The 25886-nt window shown below is 41.3% G+C and overlaps 1 protein-coding gene across 3 annotated transcripts in view; it reads right to left on the reverse strand.

Annotated features, from left to right (window-relative positions):
* The window catches only part of MPP7 (MAGUK p55 scaffold protein 7), a 217015-nt gene that overhangs the window by 94755 nt on the left and 96374 nt on the right, over positions 1-25886 (reverse strand). For all 3 annotated transcript variants that reach the window (XM_028168064.2, XM_057544611.1, XM_007188420.2), the window contains exons 3-7: positions 23370-23447; positions 20957-21037; positions 9456-9587; positions 1641-1722; positions 704-789 (exon numbers count right to left, since the gene is read on the reverse strand). In XM_028168064.2, coding sequence (XP_028023865.1) covers positions 704-789; positions 1641-1722; positions 9456-9587; positions 20957-21037; positions 23370-23447 — 459 coding nt within the window. The remainder of the gene's footprint in view (positions 1-703; positions 790-1640; positions 1723-9455; positions 9588-20956; positions 21038-23369; positions 23448-25886) is intronic.

Genomic DNA, 25886 nt, shown 5'->3' on the forward strand with positions numbered 1-25886 from the left:
TAATTTGAGGGGATTTATTTTTGTGTGAGCTGTAAAATAAGGACTATTTTTTCTAACTGAATAATCAATTAATCCAATACCATTTATGCAATGATCTCACTGCTTTCACACTGATTTAAAATGCCATCTTAATCATACAGTAAATTTTCATATATACTGAGGTCTATCCTGAGATACTAAACTCTCTATAGGTTAATAACATGTTTTCATATGTAAAAGGGACAGTCTCCCTTTATTCTATCCTTACAAATGAACTTGAGAATTTATATTGCCAAGGCTTATAATAATTTCGTTTCGTTTTAGATTTCATAAGACATCTAAGTTAGTTTCACTTTTTTATGTACCCGGAAAGCACCGCCCCTAGAGACAGAGAGAAATGCACCCTCCACAAGAGAGTGGGTGCCGTGTATTGAGGACCTAATCTGAGACGGGTCCTGTCGAGCTCCTCATCTACATTAGCTCATTTAACGCTCCAGACACGCCAGTGAGAGAGTTGCCACTTCTTATTCTCATTCTGTAGATGAAAACAGGGAGGAAATAAAAAGATTAAGGTATTTTCCAAGGACATAATGGGGGATTAAGTAACAGCGCTGGGATCCAAACTCTGGACTACTGAATCCAAATCCTGTGTTCACAACCAGGTCTGAAAGACAGTGATTCAACCTCATTTTCACTGCAGTTTTTAAGTAAATTTTCAGCTTACCAAGATCTGAATGATTTCCTCAGGGCTTTTATCCTCGACAGGTATGCCATTCACTTCCCTAAGTTCGTCGCCCACGTGAATAAGACCTGAGAAATCGCAAATTCAGAACGTGAGCAGTGTTACGTACAAAAGAAGCCGTGGTTTGCAGTGTGGCCATCCTGAAAGCACCGTGTGCTGCCCTCAGTGCACGCGAGGAGGACACACATCTCGGGCCTCCAGCCTCTCCGAGGCCGTAACATCCCAACGCTGCCAAAGGAACAGCGGAGGCATCTCAGTCTTTCTCTAGAGACACACATTACTTTCATCTTAAAGATAAAGTTTTTAAAAGGCTGCATGCTTTCAGTAGTACTTTTCAAATCAGAGACACTGAAATAAGTCTTTTTTTTTTTTTTTTTTTTTTTAGTGTCAATTTCTTTATTTATTTATATTTATTTTTGGCTGTGTTGGGTCTTCGTTTCTGTGCGAGGGCTTTCTCTAGTTGCGGCAAGCGGGGGCCACTCCTCATCGCAGTGCGCGGGCCTCTCACCGTCGCGGCCCCCCCCGCCGCGGAGCACAAGCTCCAGACCCGCAGGCTCAGCAGTCGTGGCTCACGGACCCAGCCGCTCCGCAGCATGTGGGATCCTCCCAGACCAGGGCCCGAACCCGTGTCCCCTGCATTGGCAGGCAGACTCTGAACCACTGCGCCACCAGGGAAGCCCTGAAATAAGTCTTAATATAACCTTGGAAGCCCATATAAGCTAAGACCGTAAAAAGTATTCTAGAATGAAATTTACCATTTATTTAAACAGGTTCCCACATTTTAACACAGAGTACAGTATCTTATTACTGTTTTGCTGTATTGTATCAAAAGACTGTTATCCTCTCAGTTACATCCTGGAAATGTGACACATAAAATCCATGGGACCCGTCCACGCCCGCCTGACATTTAAACCCTCACCACTTCTGTCTGCAGCTCCTCCTCTCATGATTCTGGCCACAACGACGGCCCCGGTCTGATCATCTTTCTTAATGGTAGCTCCCTTTTAAGGAAAAAAAATAGTGTTTGTGGGTAAATGTGTGTACTGGGTGGTAGGAAAGAGGGCAGACATAAGGACATTCATCTGGAAAAAGTAAAACCGCTACAAAAAGTAAAGGAAGGAGGAACAGACGTCGTCCCTTTTGCTCACAAATACTTATCACTAGACACACAACTTTCTACCACACAGATCGTCTAAGGTTTTCAGCACAATGCAAAGATTTTTGAAATCTTTAATCTCTTCAGTACTATGCAAAGTGTACAAATATCTTCTTTCCATTATAATCCCTTGTATTTGAATACTACTTGTTTTTACCCTTTTACAGCATTTCCTCATTTCACTTTATCTTTACAATACCCTATGAGAAGGTAGACTAAACAGAGAAGGTGAAGCGAATAGAAAAAAGATTATATAAACTAGAAAACTAAAACCCAGATCCCGTGACCTTTAGTTCAGTGATCCTTCTATTACACTATTACATTACAGTAAAGGAACTCAGCAATGATAATAAAGAAAGTGGGGAGAAAAAAAAAAAAAGATCTGTTACTCCAAGGTTTTTATGTACTAGGACTGCACCTAGGTACAAACAGAACTAACATTTTGGCATGAGATTAGGAAACAATTTCAAAAGGAACACGAAAATTCTTTACTTATGGATGTTCAGAAGCAAATTAACTGCATGCTCTCTGTCAGAACATCAGGTACACACGGTTACTTTGAACGCCTTTTCATGACTCTGCTTCCGAGAAACTGGCAGTGGTTTAGCCGAGCCATCTACATCACACCACACGCTGAAGAGGTGCATGTTAGGTGGAGGCAGAGCGCACCCCCAAGAAGGTGGAATTCTTCTCGCGTTTGCCAGTCAACACACTTACAGCATTACCAAATAGATATGGAAACAAAATCAGGAATCCATTTGTAGTGCGTGCTTTCTATGTGACATTTTATTTTGTACATGACAGCTATCAAATACATATCTAATAATAGCAAAAAAATTAAATAATTAAGCGTTAGGATGATTTTGTGGCATTTTTCCTCACCTACGCATGCATTCGAGGCCGAAGACTTGAATGAGTATCTCTCCATGGTCATAAACCTGAGACTCTCCAATTACTGGTATTTTCTGCTTTTAAACAGATAACTTATAGCCAAGATGACTGGAAATGTAATATCCTTCATATAACTAATTAGTGTAATTAGATCAACTTTCACTTTCTTTAACAATGTGTCTCAAACTCTCCCACCAAAGTATGCCGAACGTCATAAGGGTCTAGTTATCTAATTTAAGATTACTTATCTGTATTTTATAGATGAGAAATTGAATGCCAAATGGTTATCATTTGCCTGAGATCAGACAACTAGTATGCAGTAAAGTCAGAACCTGTCTAAGGCAAACTGATGAGAACTGCTTTCTTAACCACTGCGTTTGCAGATGCAGAGCATCAATTCTCCCCTCTTGGTGTGCGCCTGCCGTATCCCCACGTCAAGTGGTGAAATGGTTCTGGGGCACCTCAGGCGGTGAGGAGACTCGCAGCTAACCTCCTGGAGCTCTAGAAACGCTGGCTCTGTGGGAAGTCAGCCACCGTGTAAGAAATCACGTGTACGGCCATGCTGGGAGGAGGCCCAAGCCAGCCAGGCGGAGATGCCACTTGTTGAAAGAGATGCCTGACCAGCCCCCAGCTTTCCAGCCACCCAGCCCAGGCATCCCCAGTCCTGGGGATGAAGAAACCCTCAGGTGACTCCAGTCTCAGCCCCTGTCTAACTACACAGGAGGGACTCTAAGGAAAAACTGCCCAACTGAGCCTGTCAACCTCCAAAACTGTGAGAGAGAATATTATTGTTTTAGCTACAATCTTTGGGTGGCGGTTTGTAACACAAAATTAGGTTAACTGAAACAAATCTCTTGCTCCACCATGGACTGCAGTTTTTCAGTATGCAACCATCCAGTCTGCTGTGCTCAATGAAGCTGATAAATGTTTATTGAGAACCTACTATGTGCCAGCTTCTGGTCTAAGGGTTTCTGACACATTGCTGAAAAAGAAAAAGAAACCCCAATGTTTCTTCCCCCTCATGGAGCTTACATTCTCACAGGGGAGACAGACAATAGACAGAAGATGAAACAATGAGATCTATCCTACAGTATGTTAGAAGGTGGTAAACACTGTGGCGACCTGGAGGGGGTAGGGCGGGAAGAAAGAACAGGAGTGCCAGGGCAGGGAGAGGAAAGACAGGATGTAAAGACGCCGGGCTCCACGAGAAGGCTGGAAGGAGACAAAGGAGTCAGCCCAACGGAAAGAACAGCGGAAAGAGCCAGGGCAAAATGGAAGGATCAGAGAAGAACAAAGAAGCCACTGTGTCCGGGGCAACGTAAAAGCGGAGAAGCCCAGCAGGCGGGTCAGAAGGAGCGGGGAGTCAGGGCGTGCAGTGTTCTGCAGGCCCCTGGGAGGACTCTGGACTGCGCTGTGGAACCAACAGGGAGAACCTGAACGGCGGCAGTGACATGATCCGGAAGGATCCCCCCGCCTGCCGTTAAGAAGAGACTGAAGGAACGCAGGGGCTAAAGCAAGCGAACAAGGAGGGTGCTGTCACAACAACCCAAGGCAAAGACGACGGAGGCCCGGATCCGACGGCAGGAAGAGCCGCGATGAAAGGTGGGCCAGATATGTTGGAACACGTTGGTAGGGCTGAAAGGATCTCCCAGTGGATTGGAAATGGGACGTGAAAGAAAGACAGGCATCAAAGGTAGACTCTATGGCTCTCGGCTGAATAACTGGAGAGACGGGATTGTCCATCAAGTGAGAGGGGGAACCACAGGGCTGGAACAGACTGGGGGCAAAGATCAGTCTGCTTTCAGACGCGTGAAGACTGAGATGCCAGCTACATCCAAATGGAGATACTGGGCAGACTGGTGGACATCCAAACGTAAAGACCAGAGGAAAGGTCCAGAAGAGAAATGGGCCTGGGGGTCACTGGCACACAAATGGTTTTTAAAGCCAGGGGCTGAAAGAAATCACTTCCAGGACGTGTGGAGGGAGAAAAGCATTCCAACACTTACAGGACTTGTTATAGGCCCTGAAATATACTTACCTATGGCTATAGGTAGGACCTTGAAATAGACATGCTTGCTCTCTGCTGATTCTACCTCCCCTTGCAGGGTAAACTACGGACCTGAGAAACGGTCTCTCACTTTCTACAGGATACTAGCACTTGACTCAATCTTCTTTTTGATCCCTACATTCTTGAACACTTTCTATTTCCATATTGCTTTCCAAACCCTTATTATCACAATTCCTTGATGTATTCCTAGGGCAATGTACTAGGAATAAGATCAAAACCCAATAACATAGGGCACATTTCATGTGATACTGTATAAAAGTCGACATTCCGATGGTATAGTCTGAAATGAAATATAAATTAAAATGGAATCTAATGCTTTAATAATTACATATTTTCTTACATAATTATTTTTAATTTATCCTATGTGATTTTGATGACAGACAGAGTGTAGACAGCTTTAGGTTAGATTGAGAAGTTAACACTCTGGTTAGACTTTTCCTGTTACTTATGGAAAATGGTTTAGAAACAAGGAGCACTAAGACGCAGATAAAAACTGTCCCCCGGAGACCACTGCCAATGCCCTAAGACCTCCTTAAAGAGGCGGCACAGTCAATTTCAGGTTGGACTTTTGCAACAAGGGCTTTCATGTACGGTTGACCAAACACTGGCGTCAAGAAGGCCTGCGACACATTTTACAATCTATTTGATTCCCAGGCCCGACCTGAAGCTCATGATGTGGACTCCTGGGGGCAGAGGCCCTACAGTCTGCATCTGAAGTGAGCGTCTCAGGTAACCCTAATAAATAATACCAGAGTTTGAGAACCCCTGTTCTAAAAGAAGTAAAAGGAAAATCCACGCAAGAAACACTGAAAATTAAGGCTCATAATCCACTCATTCACTAAGAGAATTTCATTTTCTTCAGCCGGTCTAAAAATTAATCTTCTGGATAAAATAGGTATAAATTGCTCCAAACTCACAGGGAGGGAGAACAGCCTTGTTCCTGGCAACCTGACCAGCGCCCTTCTCCCCTTCTCGCAATTCTTTCATCCATCCCTCCCCTCAAACTATCACCCCTTCTCCTTTCCATTCCCAAATACCTACATGATCCGTGTTCACTGCCTCTCACGCAGGAAACCATCCTCTCTGCAAACTAGTTGTCAACTAGCTTCTACCTGATCATGCTATGTCACGTTCATTTGATGCTGGCATAATGCAAAGAACTTGCACAGCATTTCCGAACACATTAGATGTCAGCTGATATTCAAAACACTCACAAAAGAGGCTTATCTCCTGATTTTCTGATCAGGAGCCTGAGGCTGCAATAAATGACTTGCTGCTATAAGGATACAGAGCAAACCTCCCACTGAGGTCCCCTAATGCAAGCTCGGTGCTTATTTCGGCACATTATACCTCGGTCTAACAACAAAATTCTTAAATAACACTGATAAGCTAACCTCTTGATTGCTAATCGTATGGACTTTCCGCCTGAGTCATTTGCCAAACAGCTCCTGACCATCCATCCACTTGGCTAGAATTTTATTTCAGCCTGGCTTCCCTCACCTTGACGACTTCTGAGTCTTACTACTCAGACCCGTTCTCCCAAAGATGCCTTAGACTCTATATTTTCTCTTGGTCTTTGCTTCCCCTGGACCCCCTTTGGCAGCTGTGGCTTTTCCAATGACCTCCCCAAAATGACAGAAGACAATTGACAAATATAAAATGACGAGTTTGTTAAAAATAAATACTTTCTGGGGCTTCCCTGGTGGCGCAGTGGTTGAGAATCTGCCTGCCAATGCAGGGGACACGGGTTCGAGCCCTGGTCTGGGAAGATCCCACATGCCGCGGAGCAACTGGGCCCGTGAGCCACAACTACTGAGCCTGCGCATCTGGAGCCTGTGCTCCGCAACGGGAGAGGCCGCGATGGTGAGAGGCCCGTGCACCGCGATGAAGGGTGGCCCCCGCTTGCCGCACTGGAGAGGGCCCTTGCACAGAGGCGGGGACCCAGCACAGCCGAAGATAAATAAAATAAATAAATAAAAATTTAAAAATATATAAATAAATAAATACTTTCCATTTTTCTGGGTCGTGCATTTTTTAAACTATAAATTTATTCACCCAATAATCCTCCTTCACTTTCACAATAATTGTCAAACTAAAGAAAATACAGTAATTACGCACTTGGATGAAGAAAAGTTCAGACAAGTAATTCTCACTTGATTCCATATTCCAGTGTTAAAACAATATTTAAAATCTTAATACCTTTTTTCACGAGTCCCAACAAATAATTTTGGGAATTTCTTCATTCCAGTTAGAGGTTCTGTTTTCTACATGAAGTTCTTATTTATTTTTAATACATCCCCTTGAACAAAAATCATGCAATCAAATTGTGGCTCACCAGGAAGGCAAAGAGTCAGTGACTAAAATAATTTTTTAAGTACTCAAAATTACTTTAAATTGCATTAAATACAGAAAACGAAACCTAGAGTTTAAAGAAGTTAACTGCATATGTTGGTGAAAAAAACCTTTGGCTAAGTTACTTTTTTTAAAAAATAAATTTATTTATTTGTTTGTTTGTTTATGGCTGTGTTGGGTCTTCGTTGCCGTGCGCGGGCTTCTCATTGCGGTAGCTTCTCTTGTTGCCGAGCACGGGCTCTAGGCTCGTGGGCTTCAGTAGTTGCGGCACGTGGGCTCAATAGTTGTGGCTCGCGGGCTCTAGAGCGCAGGCTCAGTAGTTGTGGTGCACGGACTTAGTTGCTCCGTGGCATGTGGGATCTTCCCGGACCAGGGCTCAAACCCGTGTCCCCTGCATTGGCAGGAGGATTCTTAACCACTGCACCACAAAGGAAGTTCCCCAGTTTCTCATTTTTAAACTATGAATTTAATGTATTATATAAACTATAACAAAAGAGAGCTAATGACAAAGAATTATCACCTCAAAGTTAGGTCTAATTATTTCAGTTGTTACATGCTTGTTACCAGCTAAAGGGTGGGATTTATTCAGTAGCAGACTGTGAAAACACAACTTTACATTATTTTATATACTTCATTCAATTTCTTTTTAAATTGAAACTAATTTACAGCAGGTCCAGTTAAAACTTTTGAGAAATCCCCACGCAGTACATGCCTAATTTCTCTGATAAACATTTGAAGATCTTCTTCGATCAGGAAGCATGGAACTTAAATGTTGCTGATGACTGTTTAAAGGTCAGCTCACCAAAGCAACACACCAAAAACCACCACCTCTGGAAAACTATGACTGATCAAAGAAATTGTTAGTAATGAATTATGGATCTCCTCAAGATGGCCAGTCTTTGAATTCTCTCTCTAAGAGACTGAATTTGTCAGAACAGAAACATACTTCTTATTGGTAGATGCACAGAACCCACCAAGGATTAGTCACTTTATGGTGACAGGTCCCAAGAGAGCTCTTTCTCCATCTAGTCTGAGTGCCATCCACCCTTACCTGCATCACCTGCATGGTGAAGACCAAGACATACTTAGGTTACCAGCAGAGAGTTGTAACCATAGGCGAAAAGCATTAGTGTATAATCTAAACCAAACAATCTTAACCAGGATTACAGGGAGCCTTAGAACACCCACAGATGAGCTTCGGGGGCTCAATTATCCTTCTGTAATAAGCTAAGTTATCTGTATATTGTTCTGGGTAAGAGTGTCCAATGTATTTATTAACATACCACAGTTGCCTTTAAACAAAAGAAGAAGATAAAAACTACCAAAAAGTATAAAGACAGAATGCGGTGTAGAAGAAAAAACTAGTGTTTGAAGAAAGAGAGTCAAGTCTAGATCTGAGTCCTATCACTCAGTAGCTGTGCTACTTTGGGTTAAGTTGCTTTAGTTCTTTGAATATCAGTTTCTTAGTCTGTAAAAACAGAAAAATGGTACCAACTGTGAGGATTAAATATAATCAGTATGTAAAGTATATGACATTTCTGGCATCCCTTGGTCACATCACTCCCACCCTTGCTTTCACCATCACATCTCTTTCTGTACCTCTGACCCTCCTGCTTCCCTCTTTCCCGTTAATGAGAACCCTCGTGACTACCTTCGTGCCACCTGATGATCCAAGAGACTCTCCCCGTCTCAAGATCCTTAACTAATCATGAAAAGCTCCCTGTGTCTTTTAAGGTAACATATCCACAGGTTCTGAAGATTAGGACATGACATCACCGCAGGCTGGTGCGAGGCATTAGTCGGCCTACCCCAGACCCTGACATGATTCAGCACTGTATAAATTCTGGGGCTAAAACAAATGGTTACATCTACATTTTGAAATATCAGACACCTGATTAATTTCTCCTCGTCACTTTAAAATCAATCAGCTTTCTAGAAAAGCCATAAGCAATTATTTTTAGTTGCACTTTTAAATCTCAAATCAGCTGTAACTGGTGCACATAGTTATGCTGTCTTTCATAAATGTCAACAGTCACATTTTAAAAACTATTGCTATTTATAACCAAAAGAATGCCTGCCATTTTATTTGGCTCCATTTTAATTTTTCTAAATCATATGCTTTAGGTGTGAATGCTCCATTTATTTCAAAGTTGAGGACACAGAGGAAGTGTATTTTAAAGAGAGGAATCAATGGTATGTGCCCATCAGATTTGGCTTTCTCAGGATATCTACTCACAGCTGAGCATAACATGTAGACCAGAACTCACCAGCGGTTCTCTGTTTTTGACCAGACGGATGATTTTCACTGAGTCTTCCTCATCATCAATATCATCAGGCATAGGAGGCAACACGGGATCATACTTCCTCAGAGCCACAGTATCGTGTACAGAGAGCAAAGCCTATCAAAGCCCAAGGTAAAAAGTGTTACAGTAGTTGGACGTGTTTGGCGCTTTATATCTGACTACAGTAGAAGGAAAATCAAACTGATGTTCCAATTCTGCCACAGCAACGGTAAGAAGGCAACTACTTGGGAAGGAGCCTCTTGCAAACGGGGCGAGGGGAAGCTGTAGAACAACAGAGGCAACCCTACTCAGACACAGGGTGCGGCAAGCGTCAGCGTAAAGCGTCTGCTAACCAGGGCGTCCTCCGGTTCAGGTTCATCTGTACAGAAGTGGCAGCTGGGGGGGTCGGTGAGGGAGTGCTACTTTTGAAAGGAGGGAGAAAAATGAGGCTACAGATAGACTGCCAACGGGCTGGCAGGAGTCAGACAATGACGCATGTCTTTTTTTTTCCTTTCCTTCTGTTAGCAGAAAACACAAAAAGAACTGCTCAATACAACTGACTAGCTTTCATTCTTCTGTGATTTTTCTCACTTTTTAACTTTTGATGTAATAGCCGACTACTATGTGTATAAAAGAATAAAAGTATTTCTAGTCATGACTGTGGTTGTGGTGGTAAAACTCCACAGAACGGTCATATTGTCATTAGAGACCAAAGATAAGAAAAACGTGACATGTCACTATACTGGGGGAGACTGGGTCTAGACTTTTTACTAATTTGTTCCCTAATCAGCAGTACCATGATCCACCGATTACTCCAGCTAGAGTGTAGAAATCATCCTTGAAATCCCCTTACCTACACTCCCAACATCCAACCCCCATCCTGTTAAATGTGCTTCCAAAATGTAAGCTAACATGTGTTATCTTCTCTCCAGTCCACAGCAGACGCTGGCCAACTGTGCCACCTGTTTTCGTAAGTGAAGCTTTCCTGAAACACAGCCATGCCTGTTCACTGATGTGTGCTTTACGGCGCCTGCCATGCTACAGTGAGAAACTGAGTAGAAGCAACAGACATTTTTCCATAAAAAAAGCTGGCAGACCCTTGGTCTAGATCATTGATCATCATCTTTTACCCGGAGCATTTTTACCTGGAGCCTTTCAATGGTCCACCTGCATTCACCTTTGGCTCATTTTCAAATTCCTGATTCACAGTGTGTCCAGAGTAATTACTTTGAAACTCAGAGTAAGTCACGTAAGGGGTCTACTAAGAGCTCTCCTACCCACCCACTGGTTTGGGATGAAGAGCAAGTCCTAGTCTTGAATTTACCCTCCAACTCTGTCTCATACCCACTGCCCTCCTCACTCAGTTTAAATACCCGGCTTCTTTCTCACAGAGGCGTGGCCAAAACATCCAATATAAATGTAGACCCCCGGGTTACTTGATCTCATAGCACCATCTTCTTTGCCTTCATACATGCTCATAATTTTTAACCATGTTTCCATTTTTATGTACATATGTTTAATATCTGCTATATACTGAAACAGAAGCTCCAAGATGGCGAAGAAATGGTGTCTAAATTAAGCTTTCTTATTGACTATAACATACATACGGAAAAGCACACAATTCGTAAAGCATACTGCATGAAGAATCTTCAAAAATGAATATGTCCCTGTAAATATCACCCAAACAAGAAACACAACATTAACTGCGCCCCAGGGGCCCCTAAACATGCTCCTTCCTAGTCACCGTGGCCTCTATTCCGCTGAAGGTGGTAGTTTTGCCTCTATTTAAATACCGCATAATGGGACCTTCCTTTTTTCCCTGACATTAAGTTAGTGAGGTTCATCCATGCTGTTACTCGTAGCCGTTCCTTTTTCATGGTTGTACAGTACTCCAACATGTACATATTTCATCGTTTCTTTACCCATTATGCCTTTGAGGGACATTTAGGCTGTTTTCAGCTCTTGGCTATCATAAACAGTGCTGCTGTAAATATTTCACATCAGCTGATGCATAGACACACAAATTTGGGTTAAGTATATTTAAGGGTGGAAGTCTAGGTCATTCAACACAGGCAGACGAGACAAAGTGGTCGTTCCAGCTACTCTCCCACCAACAGCTTATGTGAGTTCTAGCTGCACCACGGGATCCAACAGTTTACAGTAGTAGTTTAAATATGGCCATTCTGAGTATACAGTGTTACCTTCTCGTGGCTGAAATTTCATCTTTCTTATAACTCATGATATCTTCTTTTTTCTTTGCTGTTCAAATGAAAGCATTTCTTTTTAGAAACGTTTTCTCCAGCCAGTGTATCTCTAATTGCACTTAAGAAACAGAATTTAAAAAAAAATCTGTATTTAATCTTCTGCCAAGTTAAAAGAATATCCAGTAGCTTCCACTTCCTGTTTTAGACTGTTATTACCATTACTTTATATTCTCTTGGTATAAAAATACGCTTTAAAAAATCCCACACTAACACATAAACAAGCAACACAGCTACCAGCATATCCGTATAAACATAAACACGACCGATGTTCACACGTCAGGCAAGACAGGAATGGCATCTTGGGTGCTTGATTCATGGATGGCAGCAGGCAGTGCAAGAAAGTTTCTGGAAGACCGTCAGTCCCGGTTTTCAGCACAGGAGAACCTCTCATGTCACGGTGCATGTTTCACAATATTACAAAACCACCACCTCATTTACTTGATTAAAACCAGGGAAAAGGGACCATGTTCTCGGGGAGTGACAATGCACAGAAGCGCCCTGGGGGGCACTACACGGCCAGCGGGCCCAGCCCCGCAGTCTGACCAGAGGCCTGGGACCCGCTGCCAGATGCTGACCTCTGCAGACGCAGCGAGGGTTTCCGTGGACTTCAGGAGCGTGTGTCCCCAGCGCGGATAATACACTCTAACGATGATCAAGTCGGGGAGGCGAGCTCCTCTGAATCACGTGTGGGATCAGTTCCAGACTCAGTGGAATGGCCATCCTCTCTGGGGCCTGGACTTCAGGTGACCGGCTGAACGGCGGAGGGTCTTCCTCTCTTGTCGGTGCAGTTTCTCAGCCTCCTGCTGCTTCTTCTGCTGTTGACTTCTTTAATGTAAATGTCAATTGTTTGCTGCCAACCGTGGTGTCCGATACACCCAATGTCCCATTTTTCGCTTCGAGTTTCAACCGGTCTTCAAGGGTTTTATTCATCATGATACCTTCTTTTGTGAAATGCCTGTTCAAGATCCTTGCACATTTTTCTATTCCATCTGTCTTTTTCTTCTTGATTTGTAAGAGTTCTTTATAACACACTGGATCCAAGCCTTTGTCGGTTACAGGTGCCACAAATGCATTCTCCCATTTGGTAGCTTGCCCTTTCACTTTCTTATCAGTGTTCTTTGATCAAAAGAGGATCCAAATTAATGAACCCAATAATATTTTTTTTCCTTTATGGTTGGTGCTTTTCTTGGTCTCCAACAAAAGTTTCAAAGGGAAACAATGAACAGCATCATCAAGATGATGAAATATTATCTGAAGATATAATAGTTGCAAAATTTTGACAACTGATGAGAGACACAGTCTGAAGATTCAGGAACTCCAATGTATCCTTTAGGAAGCAGAAACAATAAAAATTAACCCACGCTTACATACATCATAGTGAAATGACAGAATGCCAGAGACAGAAAGTAGTTCTTAAAAATATCAGAGAGAAAAACACAGATCATCAGGAAGGAAAGAAAAAAAAGTAACTGAGAGCTGACTGATCAAGCAGTGAGATAACTGGAAGAAAGTTAAAACACCTTGAAAGTGCTTCGAAAGAAAGTAACAGTCAGCCCAGAATTGTGTATCCAGCAAAAGTACAGTTCAAGAATGAGGATGAGAACCAAGGTGAAGTTAACAGGGACCCACTGGAGAAAACTTAAAAAAAAAAAAAAGATAATGAAGCAATGGTTTTTGAAGACACTGGACATGAGACAAGGAAGGACAGTGACCACTGAGAGACAGGAAACAACTGCGAACCCGAAGACTGCCCCAGCTTCCTGTCTAGAGCAAACTTCCCGCTATGTCAGGCGGAGAAGGAACCCAGGACAACAGAGCTGGGAACCCAGGGAGATCAAGGGGCTAACGTTCTCAGGGAAGGGATGAGAATGGAGAGAGCTGCACAGACACAGAGCTCCTTGAGTCCTTAGCCAAGGCTCGCATACGGAACAACTGCCAGGAAGGATTAGAGCAGTAGTTCGGAACTGAGGGCAATTTTACTCCCTGGGAGCCATATGGCTGTCTGGGGACATTTTCGGTTTGTAACAATTCAAGGGAGGCTACTGCTGTCTAGTGCACAGAGGCCAGATGCTCCGAGGCATTTGATACCATAGTGGACAATCCCCTCCCCACCACTAAATAAGTATCCAGTCCTCAAATGTAAATAGTTCCAAGGTTGAGAAACCCTGCATTACAGGAAACAATCCCCAAGGCTTGCACAGGGCAGGAATAGCTCCTGTTCCCACCAGTTACAAGGAAAAGCCTCACAATTCACAGGGCGTTGAGGAGAGTTAACAGAGGGGTACTGTCTTAATAGCAGGAAATAATTAGCCCAAGATTAAATGCTGCTAGGATCTCACCTAACAAAGCTTAAAAGCAAGCCTCCAAATAACTTAATTGTGTGATTTAAACTCAAGAATATTATCTATACATATACAAAAATATCCAGCATCAAAAAAAGTAAAACTCACAATGACTGACAGTCAATCAAAAATTACTAGGCATGTAAAAAATCAGAAACTACTATGCATAGTGATGAAAAATAGAAAGCTATAAAACTAAACCCTGAAAAATTAGATGATAGAATTATATAGAACCAAATCCTGAAATTACAGAAAGATCACAGAAAAGGAAATTAACAATTACTACTAATTCCAAATGTTCAAAAAGCTAGAAGAAGGGCTGAACAGGAGACTTGGAATGTACAAAAAAGATTCAAACCAAGCTTCTACAGATAAAGGTGAAAATACATTTCATTCAGTACACTGAATAAGATTAACACTTGTAGGCAAAGCAATAAAACTACTGAAACACATGAAACACAAAGAGAAAATATAATGAAAAATTATGAACAGACATTTATTGAGCTGTGGGACTTCAATGGTCTATTATAAGCACCTAACTGGCATCTCCAAAGACAGGAGAGGTGTTAAAAAAAATTTGAACAAATATGGCAGAAAATATTCCAAATTTGATGGAAACAAAAAAGCCCATATGTTTAAGAAACTCAATGTATCCAAGCACAATAAACAGAAAAGATGTAACACCAAACTGCTTAAAACCAGTGAAAAGGGGACTGTCTTAAAATCAGCCAAAAAAAAAAAAAAAAAGCACACCACACTACAGACAAAAGAAAAAAGATAAAAATGACTCTACACTTCCATTTAGAAACAATGTGAGCCACAAGACAATGGAGCAACATCTTTAAAATACTCAAAGAAAACTACTGTCAGCCTAAAATTCTATACCCAGCAAAAATACCTTTTAAAAAGAAGGAATACTGAAGACTTTTTAAAGACATACAAAAGCTGAAGGAATTCATCACCAGCAGACTTGCATTACCAAAAATGTTATAAGAAGTTCTTTCAGACCAGAGGAATGACTGCAGATGGGAACACGGACCTATAAAGAGGAACAAAGAGCACCAGAAATGGCAGTCATCTGTGTATCTAGGGTAACTATCTTGCACACGGTAAGAATAACAGGGAATGCTAATGAATATATTTCATAATAAAGTGAATACTATAGTTGATAGGCATTGTTAAAACACCAGCTATTATCTTCCCTCCTTAGCTCTGTACTTTCATATCTGGATTCCAAAAAAAATACTTTAATTTACAGATATCAAGTTCATTATTTTTAACAGTTTTGCTTTATAAATAGTTTTGGTTAGCAACATTTTTATTTTGGACAACTAAAAGTAACTTTGTATTCCATTTTCCTGTTTTAACTGCAGCAACTTTATTCTTCACTATACAGACATTCTTTCAGGAGGCAGTACCTAAATGAAAATTGTGTTTCCATATGCCACCGATCTCAGCTGATGGGTTTACCTGTCGCTTAGAGGAATCTGCAGGAAATTGAACACTGGGCTTTGTAACTCATCGGGCTCCCAAGCTCTCCCTGCCTTAGACCCCCTGGAGTCAATTCTATGCTCTAAATATCTGTCAGGTCCTTAGAATTAAGTGTCTGACTCATAAGGATGAGTAACACTGATTTATTCTTCCAGAAGGAAGCTTAACTTTGCCATTTATTATGCTTTAATGAAGTCTCATCCATTCCGCATGCCCAGGCAGTGAGTAATTTCTGGTAAGTGAATGTTTTGGAAAGCTGAAAAATTACAACACATCTTTCTATTTTATTGCCTTTTAAAAATCTACCAAATTTTCCCTGACTTCCTAAATTATAATACCATGTTCTAGAGATGATGTCACCTCACTTTTATCAAAAATGAGCCACTGAATGACAACTCAGAGAGGATGATTTGCCTTTAATGTGGCAATGGGATGCCTAGGAGTGGTTTTTATTTATTGATGACTCTCTTTGCTTTCCCCGGAAACAAAGTCTCTGTAGAGACCAACGTCCCTTCCGCAGTGCCCCCTAAATGGCCCGTGCTCCTCCCCCACTGCAGCAAGCTTTAGAGTCTGTTACATCTACGCAGGCCTCTTGTGACTCTATCATTACCTTTTTCTCACCATGTGGTTTCTTTTATACTTTGTTATTTTTCCTGGACTGTAAGATTTGGACAATAAGACTGGATTTTGTAGACATTATTGAGTAATAATAACTATTTTTTTTGTATATGGCAACTGACCAATTCAAAGTTTTAAAGACTGGGTGTATTCCAATACAGTAAGTAGTGCATCCTATTACCCTACTTATAATGGGAAAAAATGTATCTGTAATATTTCTGTACACAAAAAGGAATGAAAGGTAATGCAGCCAATTAAGAGTAATTATCCCTAAAGATATATGAACACACAATTCACAGAAGAAATAAAAAGTCATTAAGCATATGAAACGATGCTCATCTTCACTAATAAAGCAACAAGGATAGGGACTTCTATTTTAAAATTTAGATTCAAAACACAGTTATGTATTATCCAAAATTCTTTTCTGTTTAATTTCAAAAGATTTTATCAAGTCACTTTGTAAAAGGTAAAAATTAAAGTCAGAGTAATAAACTATCACATCTTACTAAAGACAATATCATAAATCGGTTATAAAGATAAGTTATTCCTTCCAACCTCATGTATGGATTGTTTTTTTTAACTTTTCATGTGTGTGTGTGTGTCCATCTGCCCCTGAGGCTGTAAATGCTTTTTCTCTATCCCATGATTATGGTTCAATTTTTACACTTCCATCTTTAATCTACTTGGAATTCATTCTAGTAGAGGTCTTTCTTATTTTTCCCCAAATAATTAACCAGCTGTCCCAACACCTCATACTGAATTTACATCCAATCCCACCCATCCCCCACTTCCTTGTCTCCATCCTCACATCCTTTGTTAGGACCACAGTCACGCTGCCCCCAAATTATTTCTACAGGCTCCCAGCTGGCCTTCCCACCCGGGGAACTGCTGTGCATACCACACACAGAGTGATGGCATCGCTTGCTTATTTAAATCCTTCCAGTGACTTTCTACTGCTCTCAGGATGGAATTCAAACCTTTTCATATGCTCGCAATTAGAGTGGCCATATAATTTATCATCTAAATAAGGAAACCGCTGAAATTAAGAGGGAGGCTATTAATATTAACAACACTGGAACTACAGGCGAACACCAGGCTGCCCTGGGTAAACCGGGAGGTCGGCCCCGACTCACAGCTCTACTGCCCAGCTCCCACCCCTCCTTCTTTCACACGCTGTTGCTCAGCCATACGAAGTCTACTTTACGCCCTCAAATGTGACAAGTTATTTCCTTTGTAGGACTTCATACCGGAAACCTTCATTTCTCACCTCCCCCCCCACTCATCCCTCACTCCTCTGCCCCTCCGGTCACCTCACACCAGCCTTCAGGCGTCACCTGGCACAGACCATCTCCTCTGCAGTCCCCTTCAACCCGCCCGCACCCAGCCTCAGCGCCGGCTCCACTCCTATGTGTCCCACACTATTTCTGGGCGTTCCCTCTTTTTACCCACTATTTCTATCACCGTCATTAATCTTCATGTATCTTCATACATCTTCCACAAGTTCTAGCTATAGGGATTGGCAGAGTAGGTGCTGAATTCATGTAGGAATGAATGAATGAAGATCCAACTCTGGTGACACGTACCAATTACCAAAGAAAGTTTTAATGCTTTTCAAAACGAGCTGTCTATAGAAACCACGTATTATCATTTCATAGTTGGCTACACACTTGGTTGTATATACCTATGTGTGTTTTTAAAAAATCATTATTACTTTGGAGGTACATTTCAGGTTTCCTTTCAGTATTGTGAATTAAATATTTTAAATGGAAGAGCAATCTTCAAAAAGTAAATAATTAGTTCCCTTATCCACTAAAATTTAAAGGCAATATTCAAGTTAACCCCTTGGAATTACATTTTTCATATTTTAACTGTCAGTTCAACGAACAATTCATGTACACATGGTATATTCTACTGTGCCTTTCTTCTGCTCTTAAAAAAAAAGAAAAAAAAGCAAATGTTTTCATTTATTCCCAAGACAAAAAGGAGTATTTGATCATATTCTGAAATAGCTTAAAACTTATTTGGGGACCGCACTTCTTAAAGTAATTACCTTCAAAAGGGAGATTCAAAGTGATGGTGGTTAACGTAAATGATTTCAAGGAAAGCAATGTTAAATGTTAGGTCAAATTGGGAAGAAAAGTATTTTCTTCCCAAGACTGGTGAACTAGAAATTGCCACTGTCAACTGTACAGTCGAGTGTCTGCAATGTCACCCACTTTCTACGCATTATTTCCTGAACATACACCTTTCATGCTGACTTCTCACCATTCCTTAGTCACACTGCTACGTAAATGTGAAAACAGACAAAATCGTTCATCTGAGGTATTTCTGCCATAACAAAGTTTAAGTACTCAATTAAAAGCTGCATCCTATGGTGCTGCATGATGCCATCGTAAAGGGAAGAAAACCCACATTTCTCTTCCTTCTGGAGGAGTTTTTCCTTCCTTGCTGTGTTTCTCTCCCGTGTGCTTCCTTTACTGCTCACACAAAACAAAATCCTGACCACCAAACGCGTGAGGGGTTTTCTCAACACCCAGCAATTCTCTGCGACACCACCTGGGCGTCCTACCCAGGTTCAACCCAATTCTGAGGTCATCCTCCCAGAGAGCGTCAGCTCCCACAGGTTGAGGGCTCAACCCTTTAAGACTGCGCCCCCCGCCCCCAGACACACTTCAGACACCAGTCACCACTCCAGGCTGCCGCCTGTACTTCTGACCAGCCAGCTGCAGATGTGAGGTTCCAACAACCCCCTGCTTGGGTTCAATTAATTTGCTAGAGTAGCTCACAGGATTCAGGGAAACACTTACATGTACCAGTAAAGGATATGATAAAGGACAGAGATGAACAGTCAGATGAAGAGATACACAGGGTAAGGTCTGGAGGGTAGGAGCGTCTGTCCCCGTGGAGGTGGGTGCATCAACCTCCTGGTACATGGATGTGTCCCTGAGCCTAGAAGCTCTCTGAACGCCACACTTTGGGGATTTTAGGGAGGCTTCCTCACGTGGGCGTAATCCATTCTTAACTCCATTTCCAGCCCCTCTCCCCTCTCTGGAGGATGGCGGCAGGGGTGGGGTGAGGCTGAAAATTCCAAGCTTCTAATCCTGGTGTGGTCTTGCTGGTGACCAGCCCCCAGCCAGGAGCCCACCCAGAGTCACCTCATTAGAACAAAAGATGCTCCCAGAGCTCTTACCACTTAAAAATTGACAAGGGCTGGAGGGGACCTGTGTCAGGCACAGGGTCAAAGACAAATAAATACAAGTACAACAGATGCTCCCAGTGTTTCATCACTTAGGAAATTAACTAGGGTTTTATAAGCTTTGGGCCAGGAACCTGGGGCAGACACCAAAATGTACATATCTTCTCTTATTGCATAACCACCTAAGATCACACCCCCCTCTCCCGCCAAATACCGGTTTCCATCCAGTATAACCTCTTTATTATTAGCTATTCCATTTCAAACACTCTTGAACGGAATACCAAAATCAGATTTTTTGTTTCTGGGGGGTCAGAAACATTCCTCTGTAATCTGTAAAACTCAAACCAAGATAACGCTCTCAAAAAGGAGCTTACCAAGCGCCTCATGGGTACCCTTGCCATGCTCTGATTAACGTCAACTTCCCAAGTGCAGTATAAGGAAAGTGAAGAAATTTTCAGAGCATTCACGAATCTTCTCCAAGCTGCTCACTTTCTGTGCACTCCGTCTTCAGCATCAAGCGACCTTCCTGCACTACCCAGATCCTTATTCTTCTAGAACTAAAGTGTCATCAATTTCCTCTGCGCCAGTCAATTCCTCTCATATTACTAATCATAGCTCATTTACCCTTTGCAGAAATATGTTCATGTGCTTTAGATTTACTTACATGTTCTCTCTCTTTTATTTACTACTTTTTTGAATATCAGTTTAAGACCATATATAGCACAGTTCCAAAGGAGATTTTTCAAAGAAGGTAGAAATAAATCATCAGTTTTTGCATCTAGATGGACATTTTCATGCAACAGTCTATAAATGCTTAACAGAAATCATGACATAACTGATCATTTTGATTACATAATTACTGATCTACAGGTAATTCTGACTCCTGGACAGTATTTCACATACAAGTGCGGTAGTATCAAGTACAAAATGTATGAGTTATAGGATTTAATACATTAATGACCTTATTAGAATTAACAGGAAAATTTCCAAATCACATCGTTGACTAAGCACACCTGGAGGAAAAATAAGTGATAAACTTGTAAGAAAAACAGAGACTCGAAATGGATCTGCCAATATTTTACTGGTATTTACACTGGAAGAGTGCTTTGCTCTGTAAAATGTGGTACGATGCATTAAAACACAAATGGGCAGAAGAGGGGGCAGGAAATGGGGAGCGGAAGAGGAATGCTGAGACAGTCCCACAGAAAAATAGATACTGTTGTCGAATACATTGGCACACCATTAACTAGCCAAGCAAAATGAACCTAAACAAAATCGCTAATAGGTTCTGTATCCTGTTCTCTTAACTTCATTTAAAAGAAAAACGACCTTGAAGCTCCATTATATTTGCCAACTTAAATCCTGAGCTTCCCAATTTAAGTATTTTATAGATTGTCACAACATTATCATCAAAAGCTCAACTCTTTTTCCTTAATGGGATGTAGGCGATTAAAATACTGTGCACTATTTGAAAATACATTTACTTGAAAATTGATGCTCGAAACAAAATTCATCTGAAGTCCCAGAAAGTGGCCCTTTTCGGATATATTTATTACAGGTGTCACACGCCCTCACCTTCACATTGGGTTTTGACAGTAGTTTCAACAGCTCTCGGATCTCACTGTTCAGTGGCTTGTTCTGAAGCTCCTCCGCCAGCTGCATGGGAGATCACAGTGACATGAAGAACAGTTAGTAAGAGCAAGGGGAGCTCCACGTGTGACAACTGAGAATCTCTCTTGCTACTTTTTCAGTGATTAAGCACAAGTCAGCAGGAAAGAAAACAGACTATCAATCACTGTTCTTCTTTTGAGGCTCTTAGTAGCCCTGATCCCAGCCCACGCTCTCCGCTGAGTACAACTCAAGAAATCATATCAGCTAGATCACCTTCTGATTTATTTCACAGGGGGCAAATCCCAGCACTTCATCTACGAAATGGTCTTTTGCATGCAGACAAAGGACCACTTGTAAAAAGGACTGGGTCAAGCTTTGACACTGTAAAAAAGAAAAAAGAAAAAAGAAAAAAAAAACCAGAAAAAAGAACTTCTGAATGAGGTGGTGAAATCCACAGGGTTTCTAAAAACCCACAGTAGCTTGCTGTTTAGAGCTGGGGTAAAAAGAACTAGAATGCCTCTAAAAGAGCAAATGATCTGAAACTTTTATTATGTTTACCTACACAGTCTGTTAAATATAAAATAGGTTAATCATAAAATGACTTATAAATAGGTGGACAAGTATGCTGCTACCGCAGATGCTGACTGTTCTCTACCACCAGGATTATAGATTCCCACTGCCGGTTCCAGCTGAAGCCGAAGAAGAAAGGGGCGGAGCTTGGAACCTGCCTTGTGTTCTGCATTAAGAGGCCTCTATCAAAATCTCTACTCAACCTTAGGCTATAAGAAGGATCATATCATTTTCGTAAGAAGAAAAGCAAGATTCAAATAGAAAAAAAGATTAGAATTACGAAAAAATGCAGCACGGAATGCAAAATATGTACATATACTTTCATTTAAAAACCCTTCTCAAAACACTGCATGAAAGTTCCATTTGTCCCTATAGTTTCTAACGAACTAAAAATAATTGCTATTATCTCTGGAAAGGACTTTTCTCTGAACGAGGGGTGTAATATAAATTATACACAAAAAATAAAATCAGATAAAATTGACATATTCACTGATTACATTTCAAAAAGTGCTTTTCCTTTTTCAAGGTAACATTTTTTTACAGAATTTTTAACTTACAAAATGACACAAAAGGCTCTCTGCACTCTTGAATCAAACATTTAAATACACTGCTCTGATGAATTACAAAATGCTAAGTTTATATTGACATAAAAACTCTAATTAAAAAAAACTGCAATATTGTTGTAACATGACTGGGCCTTAATTACATTGGTTTATAAATAAATATTTCCCTAAACCCTCAACAATAAATGTTTTAAAACTGGTTTTCAAGGCTCTCTCAAGTGTCAAGTGTTTTGGTTCTGCAACAGAGGTAAGCTTCTTCACAAAACATGTATATTGCAGCATCCTTGTAATTTGTAATCTCTGTAGAAATGGAAGGAAAAAATGGGGACTAAACAGGTAACACACAACTTGGAGATTCATTACACATGCTTTATTTTCTAAACTAGAATACACGGTATTATCAAAGAAAATCAACCTTTGAAGATGGTCAATTTTTTTTCATTATACCTACAGCCCTAATATCTTCCTAAACGGAACTATAGTTTGTTTTATTGTAATAACGTAAAAGATTAAAAAACAACAGATACGCTGTAGGATGTCACTAAAACCAGCCTCCACGCCACATGTATTTCTTGCCCAGCTTAGTGTCCCCTGTAGTTCATCCAGGTCTGTGCTCAGTTCATCTGAGTCCAGAAGTTAACAGTAAGAAACAGCAAGTTAGTTCCCTGACCCAGATTTAAAATAAAATTATAGCTACAGGAAATTAACTACTCCATCAATGCCAACTGCTGCTCAAATTTATTTTTCGGTTATGAAGGTAATTTGGAAAGGTCTAATATCCATAAATCACTACTATGCTTTACAATCCATTTAAAAAACAACCCTGACTTTTTACGTATTTCGTCCGCCTAATTCCTACACTAGCGCCTGTCAGTTTCAGGACTGCCAGCGATACAGCCGTCTTGTCTCTGTTTCTCCGAAGCTTTTCTCTTGCCTGTGACTTTCTCGGACTCTAGCAGCTGATAGCATCTCTCCCCACAGAGGCACAGACTAAAATTCCTGTTTCGTAGTTACCAAGGCAGGACAACACGGTCATCTCCATGCAAAATCTTTAGGACAGGAAAGTGAACGAAAATCAGCCTAGCATCAGCGTAAACTCAGTGGTGACAGGACTTTTGGAGATATTTGCAGCTTCTTTCGGTTTTCACTGCTAGGATCACACGCCTCTGTCTGCACTAGGGTGAGTCCTGCCCCCAAGGGGACGCGGAGGACGAGTCCCCCTGAGCTCAGAAAGGCACACTTACGTCACCAGCTAAGGCTGCTGCACCCTGGAGGATGGGCGTGGGATTCTGCTTCTCGTAGTAGTGAAGCTTCTCGTGAATCTGGAACGAAAGCAAATGAACATAAGCTCACCTGCTAGCAAGCAACCTGAGACATTCAACTACTTGGATCATTTCAACAGCAACTGATCTACTGAACATCCTAAACATGTTTCTGTAAACCTACAGATGACAAACAGGCGTGCCTAATTCATCTATTACTGTGCTTCAGTGTTTGTAACATGAAGTCAAACCGGGGGGTGGGATCATCATTAAATAGAATCCACGCAAAAGCTAACCTCTGTTCCCCAAACAAACATTAGCTTTATAAAATCTTTAATTTCTAAAACATAATTGCTTCAATACTTCAAGCAGCAGTTGTAGGTTACATACCTGCTAAAAACATAAATTATGATTAAAGCAAAGCAAGAAGCTGGCAGCCATGTTCTGACAGCTTGGTGTGTAATAACCACCCAGAGCAAAGAACCAGGCGTCGTGCAGACCGAGGGCCAGCGCTCCCGGAAGACCTCAGGGAGCACACAGCTCCCTTCACTTCTTCTCTCTTTTTTTTTCTTCCAAATAGTCAGCTCCCCGCAACCCATTCAAATTTCTACAAAACAAAGGGATTGCTCATAACTAGAGACAGCTCTCGTAACTATTCAGCTTCAGTTTTTCATTCCGTAAAACCAGTAATATTCTATTAATACAAGATAATTTTGTCCGTTTCCCATCACCATGACCAAAGGAACACAAAGGCAAGAATACATTTTATGCATTAGAAGACTGAGTTCCTTTAAAAAACCTAGAATGATTGCTGAGAAATGAGGGGAGCTTTGACAAATTTGTAACTGTTGGCACCTAAGTTTAATCTATTTCAGCTCTTACACAGGGGCCCTTAAATTTTTTTTTTGAATTTTATATTTTTATACAGCAGGTTCTTATTAGTTATCTATTTTATACAAATTAGTATATATATATGTCAACACCAATCTCCCAATCCATCACACTACCACCCCCCGCCCCTGCTTTCCGCCCTTGAGGACTATATGTTTGTTTTTTACATCTGTGTCTCTCTCTCTGCCTTGCAAACCGGTTCATCTGCACCATTTTTCTACATTCCACATATATGCATTAATATACGATATTTGTTTTTCTCTTTCTTACTTCACTCTGTATGACAGTCTCTAGGTCCATCCACATCTCTACAAATGACCTGATATCATTTCTTTTTATGGCTGAGTAATACTCCATTGTATATATGTGCCACATTTTTTTTTTTTTAATTTATTTTTGGCTGTGTTGGGTCTTCGTTTCTGTGCGAGGGCTTTCTCTAGTTGTGGAAAGCGGGGGCCACTCTTCATCGCGGTGCATGGGCCTCTCACTATCGCGGCCTCTCTTGTTGCGGAGCACAGGCTCCAGACGCGCAGGCTCAGTAATTGTGGCTCACGAGCTCAGCTGCTCCGCAGCATGTGGGATCTTCCCAGACCAGGGCTCGAACCCGTGTCCCCTGCAATGGCAGGCAGACTCTCAACCACTGCGCCACCAGGGAAGCCCCCGCGTGTGTCTTTTTGAATTATGGTTTTCTCTGGGTATATGTCCAGTAGTGGGATTGCTGGGTCATATGGTAGTTCTATTTTTAGCTTTTTAAGGAACCTCCATACTGTTCTCCATAGTGGCTGTATCAATTTACATTCCCACCAACAGTGCAAGAGGGTTCCCTTTTCTCCACACCCTCTCCAGCATTTCTTGTTTGTAGATTTTCTGATGATGCCCATTCTAACAGGTGTGAGGTGATACCTCATTGTAGTTTTGATTTGCATTTCTCTAACGATTAGTGATGTTGAGCAGCTTTTCAGATGCCTCTTGGCCATCTGTATGTCTTCTTTGGAGATCTGGAGATTAATCCTTTGTCTGTTGATTCGTTTGCAAATATTTTCTCCCATTCTGAGGGTTGTCTTTTCGTCTTGTTTATGGTTTCCTTTGTTGTGCAAAAGCTTTGAAGTTTCATTAGGTCCCATTTGTTTATTTTTGTTTTTATTTCCATTTCTCTAGGATGTGGGTTAAAAAGGATCTTGCTGTGATTTATGTCAAAGAGTGTTCTTCCTATGTTTTCCTCTAAGAGTTTTATAGTGTCTGGCCTTACATTTAGGTCTTTAATCCATTTTGAGTTTATTTTTGTGTATGGTGTTAGGTAGTGTTCTAATTTCATTCTTTTACATGTAGCTGTCCAGTTTTCCCAGAACCACTTATTGAAGAGGCTGTCTTTTCTCCATCGTATATTCTTGTCTCCTTTATCAAAAATAAGGTGACCATATGTGCGTGGGTTTATCTCTGGGCTCTCAATCTTGTTCCATTGATCTGTATTTCTGTTTTTGTGCCAGTACCATATTGTCTTGATTACTGTAGATTTGTAGTATAGTCTGAAGTCAAGGAGTCTGATTCCCTGCATCTACTGAGATGATTATATCGTTGTTATTCTTCAATTTGTTAATATGGTGTATC

The sequence above is a fragment of the Balaenoptera acutorostrata genome, chromosome 3 (genome assembly GCF_949987535.1).
Source record: "Balaenoptera acutorostrata chromosome 3, mBalAcu1.1, whole genome shotgun sequence".
Lineage (NCBI taxonomy): Eukaryota > Metazoa > Chordata > Mammalia > Artiodactyla > Balaenopteridae > Balaenoptera > Balaenoptera acutorostrata.